Source organism: Heterocephalus glaber, unplaced genomic scaffold, assembly GCF_053883595.1.
Source record: "Heterocephalus glaber isolate CG9 unplaced genomic scaffold, H.glaber_assembly_v1.0 deba00001778, whole genome shotgun sequence".
NCBI lineage: Eukaryota > Metazoa > Chordata > Mammalia > Rodentia > Bathyergidae > Heterocephalus > Heterocephalus glaber.
In genome coordinates, this window is record NW_028258465.1 from 1,143,516 (window position 1) to 1,168,370 (window position 24,855).

A 24,855-nucleotide genomic window follows, 5' to 3' on the forward strand; every position below is an offset into this window, starting at 1 on the left:
CACTGGAATAATCTTTTTGGTTTGACTCATTGAGTCTGGTTGCTAACATTATTTAAACATATTGTTTTCTATTTATTCCTGGATTTTTTAAAATCCCAAAGCTATAACAAGTGTGTAATTTACCAGAGAAAATAAAATTGCTCTTTGTTAAGTACACATTGAAAATCATATGCTACAATATGTATTGTGCATTGAGTACAGTCGAAAAAGCTGTATTTTCGAAGCCAAATGTGAAACCAATTCAGTGCAATTTGGCATGCACTGTAGCATGCAGAGATATTCCTATGCATCAAATACTGCCTGGAAACAAGTGAAAGCTTTTGCTTGCTTGAAAATATAAAATCAGGGGAAGTATATCTTATATAAAACTTCCAATACAAAAATATCTTACGATAAATACAAACAGATTTGACTGCAGCAAAATCTAGGCTATTTATTCAACCAAAACCCATGGGCAGGGCCCTGAGATGAGCCCTCTGACGCAGAGAGGAGTCCTCCGGGGAGCGCAAACTCCTGCGCTCTGTGCCACTGGCCACAGAAACTTCGCCTTTTCCCTGGCATCACAGAAGTCTCGCCTCTTCCTCCCTAACTTCAAGACCGCGCACTCTCAACACAGCACATTAACCCACCAGTCAGATCACCGCTGCATCTTCTGCTCCAGACACTCAGAAAGGCTCCCTGCTCGCCCAAAGGCACAGCCAGACCCTCAGCAGAGCAGGCCGGTCATTACCAGGCCCATCATCCGCCCCGCGGCCTCACAATCATTTCAGTCCCACTAACACCCTATCCCAAACACGCATCTGCTTCTGCGCTTTTCCATCTGCAGCTGTCTTCCCAGAAGCCTTTCCTTGCTTATCTGCAAAGTCTGCTCTTTCATCCCCTTCTTGAACCGATCAGCAACCTCTCATTTCTGCTTTTCCTTCCCACACGGAACTCACTATACTTGATAGTCTATACTTCTCCTTGCTTATTTGTTGCCTGCTTTGTTCATTGCTGTGTATTTTAAATTCCTTATCTGAGGCCATGGTGCAATGTCTGCATCTTTCCCTTCTCAGCCACTGAAAGCGTGGCCCTTGGCTCATAGCTGAGGCTCCAGACCTAGTCTTGCAAGAGGAAGCCGTCTGGCCTACGATGCTCTCCCTGCTGGGAGCTGCCCACATGAACGGTGATCAGTGGGAAGGGGGTTATAAAGCTCCAGTCCTGGCATTTCTACTGAGGTCCACTCGTAGAGGCCATCTCATCTTCAGAATTCCATACGGGTTGTGCTTTGGATTTTTTTTAACTGAAGCAATGCAAAATCTTGCTCTTCTGAATATCACTTTCTTCTCTTCCACAAACGCAATTCTTAAGAGCATCAATCTGTAAACTTCACATACACAAGTCTTCACCTGGAATATTTCCTAGTAAACCCTGCCAGAGTCACCAATGAATTAACTGAAGACAAGGTCTAAGTTACCATCCAGTGTCGCATTGCTGGTAAGTGGTGAGCCAGCATGAAACCCATAGAGCCAAAAGCCTCACAGGTTGTTTTCATCTGCTATCTCCTACTGCTATTCACTCTGTCTGTCTGTCTATCATCTACCTACCTATAATCTTTTGACATACAGTCCAGCTACTGTTATCCAGGCTAGCCTCAAACTCCTGGGCTCAAGCAATCCTCCTGCCCCACTCTCTGGAGCTCAAACTACAAGCCCATACCACCATGCCTGGTTTATAGTATATATATTTATAATAAATTTAAAGTATATAAAATAGCTCAGAATGAAGACTTATAGCAGAAGAAGAATAGAATTAGGGATGGACAGGTAAAGGGAGAAAATAATAGAAGAGAACAGATGGCAATCATAGTATTCTATGAACTGAAGAGCCTGGGTAACTTAGTAGCCACTAATATAAACTCATAGAGTATTGAGTACTAAAATGAATACAACAGATGATTTGAGATCAGAAGGTGACCATAGGAAGGTGGTGAATAAGACAGGAAAAAAGTTCAGAGGATTGTTGGTAGAATGTGTAACTGATAGAAACCCACAGAATGTAAGGTCTAATATAGTCATTGCAAACAGGTACTACAAGAGCCAGGGTAAAGGTACAGCTATAGCTTCCTCTCTTGAAATCTAAGGACTGGCTTAGTTACTACATTTAGTCTTGGGGTTGTGGAGAGATACTCAGTCTTTCTGATCTTCATCCACATAGTCAGAGGCTGTTGCGGTTAAATAAATTAATGTGATGATTATACTTTTTATAAACCATAGAACATTTTGCAAATAATTATGCATGAATATAGTCACACTTAATTTATATCTGGACATGGAGCAGAATTATCATACAATCTTCCCATCTTTTTTTTTTATGAATTTCTTTCTAGAAAGCTCAGATCCACCTACAAAAATGTTGCAATGTTTAGAGCTGGAATGGAATTGTTCCTGGTAACTCTACAGAATCTCTCATATTGTAAATCCCTCCCCCGTCACTGTTGTTGGTTTTGTATGCATGGAACATGCCCTCCACAGTAGTTCTGAGAATAATGATTTGTTGTTTTGAAATCTTTACCATTGTTCCTTTTTATCTCGCTTGTGGATACCTTTCTCTCTCACTGCTGGTATCAGCAATGATTCCAGTTTCCTTCCAGGAGCAGGACTAGTGGTTTCATTATATACTCGGACTTGTACTCTATTCATAGACTTATTATTGTCCCAATGCCAATATTTCAAGTCATGGACTTAAAATTACCAATTAAACAATCTGAAATTCTAATTAAACTCTTCATAGAAATTATATTCTTAGTTAAGAGTAAGTGGGAAAAGAGCATAAGGTAACATGCATTCTTTTAATTTCACTTTTAATTTCTGAAGTTCAAAGTTTTTTCATTAGTTTATTATGATCATCTTTCCTATAAGTAGATATTATTCTCTTTAAATGATAAAATAAATGAATCTCCAAGGAGACTAAAAGTAAAAATCTAATAGCTATCCTTTAAGATAATTAAAAATCTAGGATGCAAATCTCCTGATTCATAATCCAAGCCATCTCTATCACTGCTCATAATGATTAACTTTCCACATATAGTTTTTAAAACTCACATGGCTGACTCAGACAAAAGTTTGTAGCATCTATTTCACAGTCCCAGGCAATCTTTGGATATTCAGAAAATTATTACTTCTCTATTGGATAAGGAAATATTTCATCTGTAGAATCATGCGCATGTGTGCAAACAAACTGCCAGAGTCATCCAGATAACAAAAGCTCCTTTCTCCTCCCTTTCTATTTTCCATTATTTTCACTTTGCTTCCCTCCTCCTGTTTGTTTCTCAAAGATTATCCAATTTTTGTTTCATTGCATGGTCCTCATTCATTCTACTTCTATTTCACAACTCCATCTCAGTATCGTTTCTCTTTGAGGTAAAGAAAGATGGATTCCAACCTAGGAAAAGCTGAGGCAAAGTTTCCATGGAGGTTTGATGGCTGCAAACTCATCTCCAGGAGGCACCACAGCTCACAGGTGTGCAAGAGCAGACGAGAGGCCAGTTCCTGCTTTCTCAGTGTGGGTGGCAGGGAAGGCTCGAACCTTGCGTGCGTGCGTGCGCAGTGGAATTTCTTTACTGAATCAGTATCACTGCTGAAACTGCGTAAACTGATGTCTGTCAGACTCTGGCTGCAGTGTGAACTCAGTGGAGAAAAAAGCCACGGTGAAGCACTGTATCTGCCAGGGTCCCAGCGTGACAGCAAACGGGAGAAGTGGTACTGCCGGTCAGGAAAGGAAACAAGTAGAGCAACGCGGGAGAAAAATTGCTTAGTCTTATATAGGAATATTTTAGGCAATGAATATTCAGTTCCTGGTTATTTACAGTACACTTAACATTTTATTTCTGCAGAGGATTATTCTTTTCATAATTAGAATCATAATTTTTCCCTACTGTGTGCTGAAAATTTATATGTAATCTGCTTGAGTGTCAAGAACCGGGTTATATCCATTTTACAGTTCTAGAAATCTTACCACAGCACGCAAGTTATATCACACTTGTTCTAATCAACCTAAATACCATCAAGTTCACATTAAGAAAAAGATTTAAAAATATGATTTTCAAGTGTTCAGACTTCTTACAATACTTCCTTGATTTTAGCAATCCATGTGATCAGTGGTTGCTTTGTAATCCTTTCTTGTTCTACTCAAAATATATGTGAATTAAATGTTTTTATGATATCCTATGTAAAATTATATGAAGATAATTGCACAGGAAATTTTTCATCAAGTAAAAATATGTCAGGTGTTTTCTATGCCAAATTTATCATAATAACAATTACTTGGATAATTCACATGAAAACTACATTTTCTTAATGCATATAATAGATATAAGCTTAATTTTTTGTTGCTGCATATTTAGTACCTATCTGTGAAAGAATTTTCTTAGAACTATATAGCTATTTATATAGCTACGGTCCAAGTGCTCCCTTTTACCTCATGAAATAAAAATATAACCATTTTATCTCTGGAGTGTATCTCAGATACATTTTGTTTCTATAATTGTTATCAACACACTGCCCACAAAATGCTCGTAAAACTTAATTGCAGATTCTGTCTCTTATACAGTAGAATGATATATTTAAAATTACTTCAATTGTTAAAATATGGGTTTCATTTTCCTGGACTTATTTTTCATATTCAGAAACCTCACCAACGTCTAGGCAATCCACAAATATTTTTTAAGTAGAGTAGTGCAAAATATTCATAGCCTTATTTTATAAAGTACATTCATAGCCTTATTTTGAAAGACTCTGAGAAAAAAGCAAGGGTTAAAAATGATCCTTCAACCAGCCACATGCCCCTGGATTTGAGAACGCTTCTTAATGCTTTTTCTTCCTGCAGTATTTGTTGCTTAAGGAAGTCTGTGGGTAGATAAGAGGTTATTATGCCTCCCACATATGCCTGTTTTCTTATTTACAACATTAAATCTCTATATAAGTGCTTGAACCACTAATCCTTTTCTTTCAACGATTTTCTCAAATTCTCTGGGATCCCATCCACACATCGGCTTCCTACAGCATATTTCACAGTTAATTGTAGCTCATCCCGAGCACTTTTTTCAAGTGTGAGTCTACCTCAAAAACGATGGTGGATGCAGGCATCTTTCCAACCAAACATTTTGCTTGAAAACAGAATTCCATAGACAGTAGGTCTTATATTCAAAACTAACAGTGCAGAGTTATCTTTTTTATATTATGAGTTTTCATAAAAACACCCAGAGGAGGGTCCAGTCCCTGGGATGAGGAGAGTCGGCCTTTAAAGGTTGTCGCCAGTGTTTGTTCCTTGTTACTCTACAAATGACCTTTATGAATGAATGCACGTTGTCAGATCACACGGGGACACACAGTAATTACATCGTACTAATAAAGTTAGCCGTTTGAAAAGCTTCAGCTGAATGAACAGATCAATAGCTAAAGATTTTTAAACTCCCTATAAAATGTATCCAAACAAGTTAATAAATTTTATGAAACCTTTATATTCCTTTTATTTGTAGTAAAAATCTCCCCTCAAATGCACTAAATGACAAATACACCCTTGTGAAAATGGGTTAAACTTAAATTATTTAAAAGATAACCAGGTCTAATCTTCATTGCTAATGTAATATTCATTTAAAAAATGTAGGCTGATGGGTTTTTTTAGACAAGTTATGTTTTCTTTATCGATATCTATATGCATTACATTAAAATAAAAAAGATGGGAAAATTACAGGCCAACCTAAAATACTAAAACTCGATGTGTTTTGTTTGAAATGATTAGATCTGGTGGTATAATAATATCATCTGTGATCATCACACATGATAAATGTTTTCCAAGTAAATTTGTTCATTTCACTATTCAGATCAATGAACTTTACTGGTTGATAATATTAATTTTGTGTTGGAATAAAAAACTAGAAAATAACCATTAACCTCCTGAAGTGCTTGCAAGGTTGACTCAAACATTACCTAAACACATTGTTGAGAATATATTCTATAGACACCAAGCACAACAGTCACCAGCTACAAATGCTGGTTTAGCCAAACAATCACAGGTTTTTCAATCACTTTTTATTTCAGAGGAATCTTATTTTCGTTCCTCTGAAAACTTCGGTTATAAGTACTTTATCAAAATACAGAAGTACATCTGCCTTCTGTATGGCAGAAATAGCAACTCAAATATATTTTATCTACGACCCAAGGAAAAGAGAATTGAACCTATATATGACACTCTGATTCAAATTAGTCACTAAGATTTCTGGCATCTTGGAATAAAGCATATAAATAAAACTAAATCCCTTTTATTCCAGAACACAAAGATATGTAGACTACAAAAAAGAAATACCATAAAAAAGAAACAAAAACAAACCACTATTTTGTCCCTAATTTTAAACAGTTTTTACAACTAAGAATAAACGCACGTTAGTAATTCTTTACGAACACCAATCATTTAAAATGATACACTCAGAATTAAATGACTTATATGCTTTATTATTTTCCAAATTAAATACCTCTTCAGAAGTTGCTTTTCTGGTTTTGTTTTACTCCAAGTTACTGTAAATCACCCATAATTGAAAGAAAGAGTAAAAAAAATTTAAAAAAAAGAAAAATAGCGGAAGTGGTTTCCAACTGATGTTTCATCCATATGTTATGAAGTTACAAATATTATATTCATGAGATTCAAATTGTTTCCTAAAAACAAAATCAGCCTTATTGCGATCACAGAATAGCATAAGGAATCAAACATTTCAATGTAGAATACAACGAGGAAGGATGAATTTGACTTTGCTTTCATTCATGTGCTAATAACAGTGGATGGAAACTGGACACAGCCCCTTAAACAGAAACCACACCCAACTATTAAAAATGAAGAAAAATTATCCGTGATGCAATAGGAGACTCACACAGAAAAAATAAACGGTAGCAATTACACAGAAGGAAAACTGAAGATATTTCTTCTATCGATTGTTTGCTTCGTTTTTAAAGATGCTAGAAAGTGAATAAGACTTGGAGGAGCAGTGGGACAAGTCCAACCTCAGCACAGTGTCTGGCAAACTGGATGGTCCTACTCAGAAAGCTAAACAGCTGGAAAGGATATGGAAACTACTTCCTTACAGAAGTAACACTGAAAAATTTAATTCCTTAATATTCCAACTATAAATCATCTGCTCAAGGAACTGCCTTTTCCCTTTCTTTTTCTTTTTAAATTATTTCTCTGAGCTCTTCATTTCAGAGCTTCTAAGAAAGCTTTGAGAATATCATTGTAATCCACCGGGTTAGGGGACAACTTAATTTTTTGCAGGTAGAAAAAGATTATCCAAACACTGAATGGTGGTTCAACCTCATGTGATGTTGAAATCCTTCCATCCTTGAGTACCAACTCCTATTTAGTTTTTCCTCCATGGAAAACCTCATGTTCCAACAGGGGCTCTCAGAATACTGTCTGCATAGAGCAGACTCACATTAGTTTAGCCTTCCGTTACTCATTGCAACTTGATATATTCAGGTTTCTCAAACTAGGTCAAGTGTACACTAAACATCTGCATTTCCTGAACTTAAATCCTTCTTTCAATCTCTTTTATCAAGTTCTTCATATAAAAACTAAAGTTAAAGTAGAATCCTAAATTTAATTATTTTATATGGTTTAAGAAATCCTTGAGAAAACATTTATTTTTATGAGTTCTTTTTATTAATCTTTAAATGACCTCTAGAATTTTGTTTTTCTTTGTATTATAGAAGTGAAATTTTGTTTGGATTTTATTTGGAAAAGCATTGGGAAATTTATAATGAAAGTTTAATCTATAAATAAAATCTTTACTTGGGTGTAAGTACATCAGATAAAGCTTTCAGAGTTTCTGCTTTTCGTACCTACTACCTACATGTTATAACATGTATAACATGTTATTTCAATGAAAGTAATTACATATTAATTCAAACAAGGAAGTAACGATCTTATGTTTTTATTGGCTTAAGTTTTATCTTTTTTAGCTTCTCTTATGAACTAAAGCTCCTTAGCTTAAATTATAGATTTGATGGTAAGACCTTGTCTACTCAATAGCTCATATTAACACCCGGTAACTGAGGGAAATATTATGCATTTTAAAAACTAAATATTTACATGATTTCCTCATGAATTCTTTCTGCCCTGCTAAAGACACTTGGTAGCTTCGGTTTTGATATTTTACTCATCCGTCTCACAGGTAACTCACACCCAAACAAGTACACGAAGAAGGAAGGGGAGACAGAAATGGATGCGGAGGTGATTCATCAGCAGAGCCAACAGTCTGCGCATGTACTTAACACGGCCAAGGGCTCTCTATGCTCTCTACTCCTCCAACACAGAGTGCGTCAGTCTCAGCCATCCGCAACGGGAAACGCACAAGTGCGCATGCACGGTAGTACCCACCGCGAAGCCTTCAAAGACAGCAAAAACCAATGCCTACCTCCGTCTCCAGATCCCGATCCTGCATCTGGGAGGGAAAAGAAGACAGAAATGACAGAATCTGTATTTAGTTGACAAACATATTAAAAGGCGACTTTTCAAAGATCAGGTTTACTTTCCTAATTGAAAACTATACTATATTGCTTGCGAAAATTACTAACACTTAATCTGATAAGGTACAGTCACATCAATTCACCTTAATTTCCATTCACACAATGCATAAAATAAGTTCTCTCTCACTACTATTGGTAAACTTTACCAAAAAATATATTATCAGCTTTAGGAAAATTCCTAAATTTGACTACACAAAATCCTTCAATTTAGAACTAGAACTTAGAAGTTTTAACCAAAAAATAAATAAATAAATAAATAAATTTGAAGTGCTTATAACAATCAATATTTTAGAAATTAACCAGTCTAATATACCTGGCAAAGAAACTCATAATTATTTCTGATTGCAAACTGCAGAGGATGAAAGAAAATAATTTAAAAATAAATCTTTATATAATTAGTAATATGTTTAGAAATAGCACAATTTTTAATCATTCCATATGAATTATTTTCTTTGTTTCTGCAGTGAGTGGAAGAGTAAGCCCGATTTTCGCCTTCATGCTAAAACTTGACAATGCAAAAGGTGGTACCGGCAAAACCCTGCAGTCTGGGTTCCCCTCCCTCTACTTTTACTTTGCCATTGTGACTGGACACAGTAGTCACAGATGATCCCCAGTAATTGCAGCTGGGAAGCCGCCTATTTCTGAGAACTCAGTTTCAAAGGACACCCAGTTTTCTGGTCCGGTCAAGACCATGAGCTTCCATCTGCTTCTGTCGGTCAAGTGTGGAATCATCTTCCTCCCCCTCCTCCTTCCTGAGTGCCAATGCCTTGGGTGATGCAGCCTTCATGTAAAGACTGGGAGTGAGACTGACATTAAAATCTGCAGTCCATGTACCCTTAATGCCCACTGAAAATTCAAACTTAGATCAAAGGTCACTTCTACGGATTTGTATGTGACGTTTTAGCCCAATGAAGAGAAAGTAGTGGTTTTATTTTTCTGTCTCCAGGACACTTTATCAAGAGATACTTAAAAGGGGTGCACGCCTGTGATCCCAGCACAACGGGAGGCTAAAGCAGGAGGATCGCAAGTTCAAGCTCAGCTGGGGCAACTGAGCAACCTCAGCAGCCCTTGAGCCAGCACAAAGGGTCAGCAGCTGGGGTCTCATCTCATTACAAAGCTTCTGCACTGCAAGAGACACCACCAGCAGAGCTGACAGACAACCTGCAATGTGGTAAAAAATTTTACCAGCTGTTCCTCAGACAAAGGACTACTATCTAGAATATATAAAGAACTGAAAAACTCAGACCTCCCAAATTCAAAGACCCAATTCAAAAATGGGCATCTGAAATGAACAGACATTTCTCAGACAAAGAAGTAAAAGCAGCAAATAAACATATGAAAAAATATTCACCATCACTGGTCATTCGAGAGATGCAGATGAAAACAACACTGAGATTCCACCTCACCAGGGAAAGAATGGCTGCTAACAAGAAATCAACCAATAACAAATGCTGGCAGGTGTGTGGGGAGAAAGGAACCCTGCTCCACTGCTGGTGGGAGTGCAGACTGGTGCAGCCACTGTGGAAATCAGTGTGGAGATACCTCCAAGAACTAGGACTAGAGGTCCCATTTGAGCCAGCTATTCCTCTGCTGGGGATCTTCCCCAAAGAATTAAAAGAATCATAGCACAGTGATATATGTGTACCTATGTTTACAGGGGCACAGTTTGTGATAGCTAAAGCTTGGAAGCAGCCCAAGTGCCCATCAACTGGAAACTGGATAAAGCAGATGTGGTTTTTTAATAAAATGGAGTACTACTCAGTCATAAAGAACGAGAAACTAGAGACATTTATAGCTAAATGGATGTATACTGAGGCCACACTCTTAAGTGAAATAAATAGGACACACGTGTAAATACTGAATAGTTTCTCTAGTGTGAGAAACTGGAAGTGTAAATAAGGGTTGAAAAGATTAAAATGAATAATTGATAATCTGAAATAGGAAAAAAGGTCCAAAGAGGCAGGGGTGAAGGGAGGGGAAGGGGAAAGGAAAGAAGGGAAAGGAAAAATTATGAGAAAAGAAAAAAAATGGAAATGAAATCTATGTAAATAGGGAAGGGTGGAGGAGGCGAAGGGTGCACAAGTAATGGGGAAAAAATAAGAATCAGGATACTTCATGTACAGGTACAAGCACCCAATGATAAATGTAAACATAGTGTATACCTAAAATGTACCAATAAAAGAACTTAAGAATAAAAAAGCTAAAGATGAAAAAATGTATCTGGGGATGCAGTTCCTAGGTTCACCTCCAGTGCCATACAGAGATGCTACACAGAAAGTGGCATGGTGTGTGAAAATCTAAATATGGGAAGCCCAAAATGTAAATGAAAACAAACAAAGTAAAAGAGTGATGGTACAGAACCAGGAGGCAGGAAGGTAGAACGCAGACGGTAAGGGGATCTGATCAGGTATGTGCCTGAGTCATTTCTGCAAGATGAGTGTAATTGCTATGTGCCACAAACATACGACAATAAAAGAAAAATCTACAGAAGGCTGGCACAGTCAGAAAAACGGACGCCTCCCTGACAAGCCTTGTGATGGCGTTGACACTGCCAGTACGGAGCAGCGGTTGACCTGCCAGCTTTGTAGGGACCCGCAGGTCTCTGACTGAATTATGCCAGAAGGTTAATTCACTGACTGGCTACCAATGTGACTGGGCAGCTGTCTGGGGGCCAGCACATTTTTTCTTTAAAGGCAATAAATTGAGAAAATCATTTATAATAAAAACACTTTCAGTAAACATACAACGAAAGAAGGATTTTAGCTATATAATTTGATAGTTCAACAATAACAGATGAAGAAAGGGGGATGTGTTCATTTCAGGAATAGAAGGATATTCTTTTCAACTAGAATGATAATCGTTAAGTTATAGGACCTTTCTTTTTGACAGAACAGAGCTTGAATGATCAATGTTTTCTAAGTTTCTTTTTAGTATCCTTTAACAGATAAAATTGTAATTATCTTTATTTGAATTTAACGGAAACCTTCAGTATTATTTGTATTCAACAGGGACTAAATCACAGATTGTGCTATTGTAGTGCTGATCTGTCCTACCTCTAATTTAGTTTAATGTATATAATTTCTTTCTGATTTGCTACTACAGTCATAAACTTAAGGACAACTGACTGCTCCTCCTTCAGTACTTGCATACACCTAAGAGGAAATATGAAAAAGTTTACAGGTTCCAAGCTCCAGACCTTGCCCCATGGATGGCATGCAGAATGTTATTCAGCCTTCCTCAACTTTTAACGAGTATCGGATGTCATTCTCATTAGGCCAGCTATTTTGAGGTTTACAGCACCATGGCTTAGTTTAAATGTTTAAGCACTGCCTGGAACACAATAATTCAAATACTGAGTAAACAAATCTCTTCATCAATAGGTTTTCTAATAAATGTGTATGGCTGAGGCAAACTAGAAAAAAAGTAACAGTAGTATTTTGGTTTGTATTTTCCTCCTGTCTCTAAACACTCAAGAGGCGTGGTTCTAGCCTGGTGTGGCAGGGCATGCCTCTTACCACAGCACTTGGGAGGAAGACTGAGTGAGGAAGATGACAAGGTGGAGCCCAGTCAGCAACTTGGTGAGCCGGGGAGGAGAGCTGGCGATGAACCCAGCGTGAGGGTGCTGGGCTCAATCCACAGAGCCACAAAACAGGCGGGATGTGGTGCTAGGATGACAGAGTTTGCTTTGACTCAAATTAATGAAACAGCTAGAAAGGAAAGGGAGGAACTTTTGGCAAAGGGTCACTTAACTCTCATGGCATCACTATGAAATGGTATAGAACACTAATGTCTTCGCAACTATAAGATGCGCTATCTTGGTGAAGCAGACATAATTAGCCTACTAGATACGGACACATCTGAGCAAAGAAATTATGCTGCTGGACTTGAATTTGGGTTCAAAGTCAACATATTTCACACGAGGAAAGAAGCCAAACTGACAGTGAGGCAACCGAGGACACTGTCCGAAGGGGAACCATTTTCTGGACAGAAAGAAAAAAGATTTGTAAGTGCAATGAACTATAATAAACATAAAATTATATCTTCTGTCGATTCGAATTCCTATGGTTTATAACCTGACACCTCCAGTTGGTGTTAAATAGCAATAAAAAATAAATCAAAAGTCTGTGAGGAAAAGAATGAGAAGCCCTCTCAGATAAAAGCTGGAGCCACGATTCATTCATAGTCAGGCCTGGTTAATCGAAATGACTGGTCTTTCCATCATCGATTAGCTCAAAGGCTCCTCAGGTAGGCCAGTCAGTGGAGGGAGGGAGCATTCGCCAAAGCTGGCTCCCTAGCCTGTCCTGTGAGTACCTAAGTGTGTGAATGAGCGAAGGACAGCTTACTCCATGGTGATTAAATTCTCCAGTTGGCTAAGTGTTTGTTTTCATAGTACAACCAGCACACCAGGGACTAGAATGAAAAGATGTGAATGAATCAGGAGACTGTGACTGTGTGCTGACAGGATCTCAGAGGCTGGCAGAGAGGGAGAGGTTTTTGCTACCAAATGTCACCTGGCATCACTGCGACTTTAGAAGAGTCCATTGCATCCAGCACCCAGTCCTTGAGATCACTGAGCCTGCATAAGCAAATCCTTTCTGTAAGCGCTCTGCTATCTGCCTACAACCTTCCTGGTTTCTGGGAAACAAAGTTCTATTTTTTCCTGTTCCATTTGTTCTATGGGATCATTTTTCACTTTTTGTTTCTTTGGCACAGCTGACTGACTTTTCATAATTAGTTTGCTTCTGGTCTTTCTTCTGTTCCTCATCCCTGCGAAGGGAGCTCATGGTCCTAGCCTGTCCCACGCCTCTCGCTCCACTGTCACTGTACTTGTGACTTCTCACCCAGACCCACAGCGCTGACCTGTCTGCTCTCGCAAATGAGAACCACTTGAAGCCCCGGTCCAGCCTGCCTGGCTACTGCTTCTCTAGAAAGGGCGTTCACATCCTGAGGCAAAAAAATCACTTAGAAGAAAAGACTACTTAAATAAAAGCCGAACCCCTACATCACTGTCCCTGAGAAATGACACCAATTCTTTTCTGCTCATTTTTTAGGAATTGTCGAAGTTATCAGTGCTTCTTAGAATATTATTCATGACTAGCAATCCACAGACTGAAGACGCTCCTTTAGGGAAGAGGAGGAGATCTTTCTCCTTCAGTTTTCCACCCTGCCTCAGCCATCAAGCACACAGCTGTTATCCTAATGCCCCGAAATAGAAATACCTATTTATCTAAGACAGACTACTGAATAAAATACTTTTCCTAATACTACTTTGCTTCTATTTTTGAAGAGTGTATGGTTTATATCATTATTGTTTTTTCTGAATATGCAAATATCACTCAAACTGCTAGAAACTATGATGTTCTAGAAAGATGCTTATTTGCCATTAAGGACGACGATCATGAGACATGGAAGTCCCTTTAACACAAACGATGTTGATACATCAATCCTAACTAGAAGACTCACTTCATTTTATATAAAGCCTTGCTTTATCAAGTGAGGCTGTATTCCCTTTATTTTTCCCCTTCCTGTAATGCTGTTAGGGTCTAACAACCAATTAACAAAAGGGAAATCTGAAAAGGTAATGAGCAATGAAGTCACATTTCCTCCTTTTCTTTCTCTGCGCCATTCCTGGTACAGTATACCTAAAATGCTTTGTAGAATCCAAAGTTAGCTATGTCAGAAGGGATGAACTTCAGTACACATTATGTTTTCCACCAAGACACTCTTCAATACAGCTGCTAAGTGGTAAGGAGACCGTTTTACAGAGTTACTAGTGCTCGACCTCAACTTCCAAACTCAAATCTGGTAAGCTGCCCTCAGACAGCTAATACTACTTTTCAAAACCAATAGACATACAAAGTAAAACAAACTTCATCCATCCATCCATCAGTTTCTTTATACATGTATCTGGGTGGACAATCAAGAATTCTTGTCAATGTTCAATCTATTCAATTATGTTACTCAACTATCTGCACTTTATTAAATAATATACATATTTAAATCTACCAGTGTTCTTAGGAGACATTTCCTCTATCTCCCAGAAGTGATTTCAGATATAAAAAGAAAAGGAAGAAGAATAATTCATGCCTTACACCAAAGAATAAGAGGCCTGCTTAGTCAGTGCATGGCCTGAACTGTCTGGAGAAAACCTATCAGGAAACACCAGGCATGGGTTTGGAGTTTGGGGTTCAGTCTACCCGGGCCACGGGGGATCACGCACATACCTGTGGCGCACGACCCTTCTGCCACCATGAGGATCTCGCTCTGCTGTTTGCATGCAGCCTGTCGCAGATAGCACTCGTTCTGGTAGCTCTCACCATTGGAGCCACACACGGGCACATAGTCACTGTTGCACTGGAACACATGGGCGTGAGCGTGGGTTAGTGATGCAGTCTGAGGTCCCGGAGCACCCAGAACACAAGTAATCCCTGACAAAACAAACCCCGTCCTCATTCTCCATGATTCCCCTGGGACCCCTAAGTCTTTAACCCTGTGAGCGCATCACTGAAAGATGGCAGCATCCAGCCACCTAACCTGTCAGCCGATTTAGACAGAGGAACAAAAATAATTGGTGATTCCAACAGTGACTGAAGAAGGATCAGGCAGAAGATACAGCATCAAAAAAATCAAAACTATGTAAGACTCTTTTTCTGCTTTATAGCCCAACTGACTTGGTAGAAAAAAAGTTAAACCATACTACAGTGTTCAATGTATTCAAAAAAGCTGATTATCTGTGCTTAGAGCAGAAATGTTTCACTGAAATGCAAAAAATTAAATTACTCTTCAGTGGTTTTTTCCTATTGACTTTTCAACTTCACAAATTTTTAGATATTCAGATAATATATTGATTTACTAATTCATTTTATGTATCTTTAAAGCAGTGTATACTGATGTACATACTATCTAAAATCAAGATTATGGAATACAGAGAAAAAATTAAACACTTATTGAACTATATGTAAACTTCACTGACTACTCCAAAGTATGATTATTAATACACATTTTGGAAAGAGTTCATTTAAAAAATATTATTATAAAAGTACACATGTTTGCAATGGAAATTAGGCATCCCACTGGGTATAGTCATCATAGTATAATCACACTCTGAGGCATTAGAGATACTTGGCTGTATCCTATACCTGCTAATTACACCAGAGACGTGATTATCTCATGATTACTACTACTGATGCACTTCATTGTTTAATTATGATAAATGTAATGATTAAGATGAGTATTTATAAACGCTTACCTATGCCAGAAACTAAGTAAGGAAGATCATTCATACAGATACATGTGCAGACAATTTTCTTTTTTCAATTTTAAGTAAAATATTTGGACTTTTGATGGGCTATGAGTTCATGATACACACAAAAACACAATGATTTAATGGGGTGGCTCTGAAGTTTTAGTTTTAATTTATATGATAGTAAGCCTAAAACTATCACAAGTACACCTCTAGTCAATGATTTATGGAAAAAATAAAAATAAACTGAGTATCTGATTGTCAAGCACAAAAGATAAATCTTTATGTTCTAATTTTTGATAATGTATATATTTCCATACTCCAAATCAACTATTTACTTCTCGCTCTTTGCTTTTATATAATAGCTTAGTCATTCTGACAAATTTACAAATGGAGTAAGTCAATGTTCTCTGAAATGAAAGTCTTATGACTCTTACTTTTTATCAGTGAATAAGATAAATATTATATGTTGCTAATTTTGATCTACTTTCCCTCACACTATAAATTTAAACAGTATGGTACTCAAATTATGATGGCAATAACTGCTAACAGGATGATTTATCACATATTTTACAAATCTTCTTTATCCTTATTTCATACAATTCATAATCTAGACATTCTGGAAGTCCTCTGTATAAAAATTCCTTTCCTTAGATAGATGAATGGTTTCTAGATTCAGACTATGTGATATATTTTAAAAACTGATGTGACTGGAACTGTTTGCTAAGCTTTCACTAATCTTGAACTCAATAAGCAATTCATTTCTGACCAGGTAACACCTTATTAAGGGGAAATATGTATACTATATAATATTTAATTATATATTATTGTGTGTTTAATTACACATTTTAAAACATGTTCACATATATATTGATTTACATTTGAAGTCAGGCCGGAGCATCTCTGCTGCTATCGAGACAGAAGGCAGTAGCCAAGTGGCAGTGAATGGCAGACTGTTCCGACAGCAGCACCGAAGAGCAAAGGAATCAATGGGGCCAGTGTTCCTGTGAGAACGGTGGCCAGCGAGGCCAGTGGATGGGTGGCTAGGGGCTTGCTGCATGTGCTGTGTTCAGGACCCGGGACAGGAGCCTGTGGGTAGGGTTTGTGAGGCTCATGAACACTGCTATGATATCTGAGTACATAAAAGAGAGATCAGGAAGAAGCAACAGCTGGTACCCTTATGGGCAACAGACTTGCTAACTCCTGCAGTAGACACACGAGAGACAAAATTAGTGTGGATGGCGGGACTAGCTAACTTCTCATGCTTCCGTTCCAGCACCCTTAACCCTTGCCCGTGGCTGGGGTCATCTCTGAATCTCCTTATTTGACTCCAGTTACAATTCTTCAGGAGTGGAGTATTTTGTCCCTTTTTTCTTCTGCTCAGTCCCTAAAATTGCTCTCTTCATCCTTATCATGTACTGCTGCAGATTACAAAAATGTAGAGTGGGGGGACTGGGAGTGGGGAGTGGGAAGTATTTATTATCCCTGTCGAGTGCTATTACACAATGCTGATAGGCATCTTAAAATATCGAATAAACTGATAGAGAGCTCATATGTCGCTTCTGAAGAGTGCAGTAAGCCAAATGTGAACAGTGCTAAAAACAGAGCTGCCAAGTCCCAGGCACAAGCCAAAAGGGAGATTTGTATGGAGCTGAGAAGAGCTTAACTGTAGATTATCACCACGATGCTTTTGGCCCTTAGTACCATGACTTGCACTCATTAATATGAATAACCCAAAAAGAAAGAATACGCAAAATCATTACAGCTCAAGGGTAGGAATCTAGTCCTAGGTTCTCCAACTTCTCTCACTGTTTGGTGCAGAACCTTTTGCACATTATTCAGTGATTAAATATTTAATAACTTCATAGCTTAATTTCTCCATTTGAAATAGTTAACTGGGATATGTTATTAAAATATGAAATACTACAGAAAAGCATTTATAAAAATGTAAACTATCTACCTTCCTGATTTGTATATCAGCAAAGTTAACATGTAACATTACTGGCATATGGCACTTCTAGAATTAGAAAACAAAGGAAAGTAGTATGAAAACAGGCTAACTATTGCACTGAAACTCGCCAAATTATTGGAAATAGTTTTCCATAGTAATCATGACATTGCTGTGTCTGATGAAGGGACAAGCTCAGATGTTAAATGACTTACTAAAGGCCATGTATTTGGCTGGTAAAAGATAAAACAAGACTCGGGACCAGATGGCTAAGTCCATAAATGTATGTGTTGTGCAAACTTTATCTCAGAAGAGAAAGGGACTCTATATTTCTTAAGATGTTTTAAAAAATCTTAAGTTAATTTTCCAAATATGTGTTTTTCAATAAAATGATTCTGGTCCAAAATTTCTATAGTGCTTAAGAAATCAGCAAGGTACTACACTAATGGATTCAATAACTTGACACACTGGAATATATGGAATTCATTTCTACTGTAAAAGAATAATGTTAGAAGTTTTTCATATGATTTGTTGCTTATTTGTTTAATAAGGCCCTATTTTAGCTGAGGTTTCAGCATTTGGAAGTCATGTACGTCTTCTGTTTTATCTATTGCCTGCACCTTCCACAGAGTCTGGCATGTAGACCGTGCTCAACAGATGTTAAGTGAATTCTGTTATATTCCCAGTTGTCAAAGGCTTAGGAAGAACAGTTTGGGATACGGTATATTTCTCTTCCAAAAAACAAAAAAGATTAAAAAACTGCGTATGTTGCAGTCCTTTGACCACTTCTCAAGTAACTTTGACTTCTGTGACTACAGTGTCTTAAATACAAAGATGTTGTGGCAGGCTTCTAACCATGGCAAAAGTGGCTCTCTGTGGTTTCCCAGGCTGCACCATTAAAAGATACAACTTCTACCTGGCTCCATCACTCCCTCCGGATGTTCATCCTTGAAACCCAGCCATGTGCTACGCAGAAGCCCAGAATGGCCCATACAAAGAGACCAACGTGGAGGAGAACCAAGGCCTGAGGCTGGTAGATATGAGTTAGAACCTGAGACGAGCAGAGCAGCAACCTCTGCGTTAGTCCCCCACTGCCTGGCCAATGAAAAGGCAGTAAGAGGAGCTGTTTCCAATGAGCTTTGTCCAACTGCAGATTCATGAGTAAAATAAATGTTCGCTGACTTAAACTGCTAAATTCTGGGCTATTTGTTATGCAGCCCTACTAACCGGAACATCTGCAGATCTAAAGCATGGCTTATTAAATGAAAATATCTAGTAGTGGAATTAGATAATACCTGAAAAGCATAAGGCTTCATCATATTTTTAAATTATGAAGTGATCATTGATTATTGCATGACCAGCACTAAGAATAACAATATGTTTCTCTCCCACCATCTTCCTTCCATTTTTTTCCCTTCCTATCTTCCTTTTTTCTTTCATGCATCTATTGATCATCTACCTACTTCTTCCAAACTTCTAAAGTGCAGAACCAGATTGACCAGCATACCATTTGGTATAAAGACAGAAAGGCAGGGTATAAGAGATCACAGGATATTTTCAAATTCATATTACCACCTCAGAATGAGTTGTACAAGAGTACATTCTGTATTTTTGGTCCCTTATCCAAAAATATTGGGACAAGAAATGTTTCAGATTTTGGAGTTTTGCGGATTTTGAAATATTTGCATAGATTTTATTCTTGAGCACCCCTAACCTAAAAACCCAAATTGTAAAATGCTCAAAATTCAAAACATTTTGAGCAGCATGTTGAATTTTAGATCATTTTGGAATTTGGATTTTCAGATTAGGGATGCTCAACTTGTTTTTGCTTTGGATCTTGGCAGTTACCTACAACTACCTGGCATTCTTGTTGTGTTACTGATATGCTTGTTTACATGTAGAATATTTTGAGGAAAAAATGGTTAATGTGAAAAGACCTAGGTTCATACTCTAGAATCACCACTTAGTTGTAAATCACTTATATTTACGGGCCTTAACATCCCCATCTTTTCAAGGAAGAGAAAATAATGATCTTATCCAATTGCAAGAAATAAATGTGATAATATGTTTTAAGAATAGAGAATGGTTTATTCAAAATTATCTAAAGAAGTGAAAGTAAATTTATTTTCACTTTAGTGCTTCAACCGTAATCCAAATTGGAAGACATAGATTATATACATATGTGCCCATTTCTCTTCGAAAACTGTGTCTCGGCCAGAAAGACTAAGTTTGAATTCTATTTTGTATGGAAGAATTCATGGTTGCATCTTAAGGTACAAGAGAAATGCAAGTTGGGAACTGTAAGTAAAACAATAACTTTCCAGGCTCTCGCCTTTTTATCAGATACTAGAGTGGCCCACCCAGAACAAACCAAACCAACAAAACCCTCAAATTCATGTGGAAGTATTGGTAATAGACTAAGTCAAGACACTTTTAGCTTTAACCACCCTATGTATGTACTACATTTTCTCTAATTTCAATTTAATCAGCCATTATATATTCTGCATACATGCAAAGTCTACATTTTCCATTAGGAAGATGACGTTTACTTCCTCAAGCCAAACTGACAACTACTGCAATAGTTGCATGCATAGCAGTAGGAATCCAATAGTAAGCTTAAAATGCTACAGGATAGGACATTTACATTTCAATTTCCTATTTAAACTTGTATTAACTGGCCCCCATCTATTCCATTCAACAACTATTTAAATTAATGATAAATGTAGTTGACCAATACATGAAAAACACTAATATCTTTGTTGATAAAAATTTTACTCAAATCTTCTGTGGTGGCTAAAAATTGAGCACAATTCCTTTAATGTGAAAATGATGCATTTCCATGTAGTTGCTTTCAACAATTTAAGAGTTCTATCAGTTCAGTCCAGCCTTCAGCCCTGGTAAAATCTAAGAACCATGACTTGCCATGTGCGGAGCTTTCTTGCTGGTTCACTTTATAAGGTTTATGAGTTTGCTTATATCTATCATTGGCTGCAAAAAAGCCAAATTTATGGAAATCACAAAATTAAAGGGAAAAAATTCCCACAAAGACCTGTGGGCCTTTAATTGGTGATTTGTCGCATTGTTTTTCTTTCCTTTAGTTAACATTTGGAAAAAGTATGAATGGGGATTTCTCATGCACCATTTCTCTCATGTAGTTCATTGAAAGAGCAAAATTACACGGTTCAGTCTGGTGGAGACTTTGGAATCTGGTATTGTACGTATCTGCAGCATGCAGAACTATGTTTCTAGCATGGTAACATGGTCTGAAGGACCACAGTACAGTCATAGCAGGCCCTGAACACCAGGAGATGGAGCACTTCACAAGTATCAGTAGTTTGGCTTTGTTTCTTAGAAAGAAGAAGATAATGTCTTTGAAGATTTTAGCTCAAATCACTCAAACCACCTTTAACGGTGAATTTCCTTATCTGTCACACTGAGAGGTTGAATTCAATCTAACATATTTAAATTTATTAATTCTAAATATCACAAATGAACCCAGATATTTAGGGTTGAGTTTGAGTTTAGTGTTTTGATTTGTTCTATTTCTTTGTTTTTCCTTACAGTCTTGGAAACTGTCCCTGATAACATATATATAGTTTTGTTTTTATGCATATTTCCTGGCTGAGTCTTATGTTGGATGTCCAAGTGTATTTTAAATAGTAAATAGTAATTCAAGAACCCTCAATATAGTATAGTATGAATATAGTATATTACTGAAACATCTATGCAATTCAAAAGTATACGTAATTATGCAAATAGTTTGAAAGAGAGAGGTTTTTAATTTACATGATAGAAAGCATTGACAAATGATGGCTATAATAACAACATTAAGAGTCTTATCTTTTGTAGACATTACTAACCTAGTTTGATGAAATCTAGTTTGCAACCTCCTTTTTTGTCTTAATTTTTGAAAACCTTTGTAACCCAAGACAAAGTACATCTTTCTGACGTTCGTGAGATGACTTGTGGCTGTATGTGCTCAAATGGATTCATGGGAGCTTTATCTCCAACAGAATTGGTATCCATGAAGAAGTGAGCATACAGTAACAAGGCCCATGACTTCCCAACTAGCACAGTAGTTTTGATGTCACCTTACTACTAGCAGTTCATTTAGAAACTCAATCAGATTGTCATGATAATGAAGCCCAATGTCATTAAAACAAAGCAATAACATCAAAAGATGAGAGCTCCAGCCAAACAGAACAAAAGTGCAAACACACACGGTACCCCTTGAGTATCTTGACTATTTCCTCCAGTCAGGTGACATACAACATGCATGCAAGAAGGGTGAGAGAAACAATTTTCCTTCGGCATCCCCACAGCACAACCTGAAGCTTTCTACCTCTAGCGGCATTTATAACTCTGGCATATCCAGTTCTCCAACAAGCATATGTCTTCTTGACATCAGCTGGCTCTCCTGCCAGTATTTGCTTGGTGCCAGCTTTCCTCTTAGCTTGCATTGCTATAAATTGCCAAGTGATAGGTTGCAAAGGCAGATACTTGCTTTGTAGTCTCTTTAAGGAATGAGAAGATGCAAAGAGAAGACATCTTACCTTGAACTGACAGACGCAAGTCACAGTGTCTCCAATTCTCAAACATTCGCCATCGAATTTACAGGTGTTCGTGTCACAGAGAAAGAGGTCATTTTCTCTGTCATCATAACCTTAAATTTAAAGAGAACACCCCAGTTATTTAAAAACATGTTACAGATTTTAATACAAAAGCACAATCTTGTAGCTTTTAATGAGCTGTTAGAAATTTGGATTCCAACAACCACATGTTCTACAAGGTCACTCTGCTGATAACCTCAAAGTCTAGTTATATGATCAGTGATTCTCACATTTCTTTTCTGGTTAATTCTCCTTCTGATACTGCTGTTTTATTTCAGCTTGAGTTAACACTGACAGCAGTGAATGAAAGTTTGAGACATGCTTCCTAGCTCATTTTTTCCTCCTTAAGTGGACTGTATTTGTGACCCCAAACCTCAACATTCTGGAAAAAAGCTGATGAAGATCTGAGCCATTTTACCATTTCTCCATCTCTAATCGTTCTTTTGTTTTTGAAGGTCTGAAGCAACCTCTTCTCTGGAATTTCTCCAGACAAAGAGGAAACAAAGCCCCAATAATAAAGATAAACAGGCACAGTGTTTTCTGTGATGGTCTGTCTGGCACAAATGAAGATTGATCACCTCTAAATTAGCAGTGTGGTGGGGGCCAGTGAAGACAATCTGCTGGGAAACTATTCATTCTTCTTAGTTTGTGCAGATCCCTTTAAGATATCTAGCGAATAATGAATTTCTTGATTGACAATGCCAATTTCACACGTAAGTTATTTATTTCCTAAAACAATACTATAGTTTGGAACAAATCAGTCAGGTTGGACTAAAATGCCATTAGCATTTGAAGCAATTGATTTGGGAGGTTTTTAATATCACTGTAACAAAACACCTAAAAAGTGATTAGGTATCTGCAAAGTAGAACTTATCCTTTCAAAAACAGCATATATGCATGCTCGAACCAAGAATAAGTTAAAGAAACATGTTGTCTTATAAAAACGTCAAATTTAGAAATGATCAAGACCAGAACAATTTCAATTCATTGACCCAAATCGAATAGGGTCGTGAATCTCAACTTGTTTTGAAAAGGAAAAAGAAATCAGACTGATGCATAATAATTTTCCTCTTGGAATTTTACCTTAGCAATAACTCAGAACCACATATTCTTCCACCTGTCAGTTACAGTTAGTCATACTCTCCTCTCAAAAGTTGCATAGTCTTGGGATCCAATACATCCCTGAAGGCCACTTCATTCAGAGCCAGATTTAACTGTAGCAGAATTACACTGATAGCAGACGGAAAATTATATACAGGCTTGCACAAAAGTAGAACAGATCAGAGCCCGGAGGACAACATCCTGGCGTGTGAATGGAGTTGGAAATGCCAACAGAATCGCACCCCAGATCCTCCAGGTATCCTACAGGGAGTCACACTGAAATGCGAAGCCTGCGAGGTGGAGGCAGCAGCTCCCATCCTCTGGCCCTGTTTAATTAGGAGGCTTTAGCGGAGCGAAGCCTGGCGGAGCTCAGCCCTCGGACTCTGAAGTGACTGAGCAGGCAAGAGGAGCGCCGCAGCCTCTCCACCGGATCCTCTGCAGCAACGGAGGATCGCGGCCGGCCGTGGTGGATCACCGCCGCCAGCCTGCGGGCGCCCGGCCCGTCGCCCAGGAGCCTGGGGAGCCAGAAGAGGGGGGTCTCTGACTGCACGATCAACCTCGTTCGCAGTCAGAGAGAGAGGGAGAGGGGCTCAGGGAGGGAGACAGAGAAATAGGTTCTCTTGGAATCTACTTCCTTCCTACTCCGCGGCGCGACCGGGTCTTGCATGCGAGACCTTCGCACCCTCGTGGCACTTTCTGCCAGGAGCCAAGGATTCCACTGCAGTCTCCGTCTGATTTATTGTTTTCTCGCTTGCTCTTTCGCATAAAGTTCTTTCTCACTCATCCTAGCCAGACTTTTGCATTAATGATGGGAAAAGGTTTTCGGTGTCTCCCCTAGGATCAGTGCTTTCCTCCGCGAAGGTGGAAACCCATCCCGTTCCATATTCCTCAAATTTCTCGCCGCTCCAAATGAAGCGGACGCGGGTGCCCGCCCCTGCCCTCGGCCCGGCCCGGCCCGCACCCCGCACCCCGGGGCCCGCGCCTCGGGACCAGGACGGAGGCGGGGGACCGGGTCGGACAGCGACGGACCGGGTCGGAGGCGGCGGGCCGGGCCCCGACTCACCGGAGCAGTTCCAGCCGGTGGGTGTCTGGCAGTCGCTGAGGGAGGTAGGGAAGGCGGCGAGCCTGGCCGGCCGGGCCGCGAGGAGCAGCAGAACGGGCAGCAGCAGCAGCCAGCAGACGCCCTCGCCGAGGCTCCAGCCACACGGCCGCGGGGACTCCCCGGGCACCATGCCTACTTCGCGCAACTCCGCGGCGGCGGCGGGCGGCGTCCGGGCAGGGGCGCAGGGGCGGGGGCGCGGGCGCCGGGCAGCGCCGGGCTACAGGGCGACCCGCGGGCGCGGGCGGCAGAGGCGGCGGCCGAACCCGCGCATGGTCTCGGGAGTTTCTGCAACATCG

The 24,855-nt window shown here is 38.9% G+C and overlaps 1 protein-coding gene across 1 annotated transcript in view; it reads right to left on the bottom strand.

Moving 5' to 3' along the window:
- The window catches only part of Tmeff2 (transmembrane protein with EGF like and two follistatin like domains 2), a 237,421-nt gene extending 212,636 nt beyond the window's left edge, over positions 1-24,785 (bottom strand). Inside the window, exons 1-4 of the mRNA XM_004868954.3 lie at positions 24,521-24,785; positions 22,300-22,409; positions 14,780-14,909; positions 8,444-8,470 (exon numbers count right to left, since the gene is read on the bottom strand). Coding sequence (XP_004869011.1) covers positions 8,444-8,470; positions 14,780-14,909; positions 22,300-22,409; positions 24,521-24,689 — 436 coding nt within the window. The 5' untranslated portion in view covers positions 24,690-24,785. The remainder of the gene's footprint in view (positions 1-8,443; positions 8,471-14,779; positions 14,910-22,299; positions 22,410-24,520) is intronic.
- Positions 24,786-24,855: the final 70 nt, after the last annotated feature.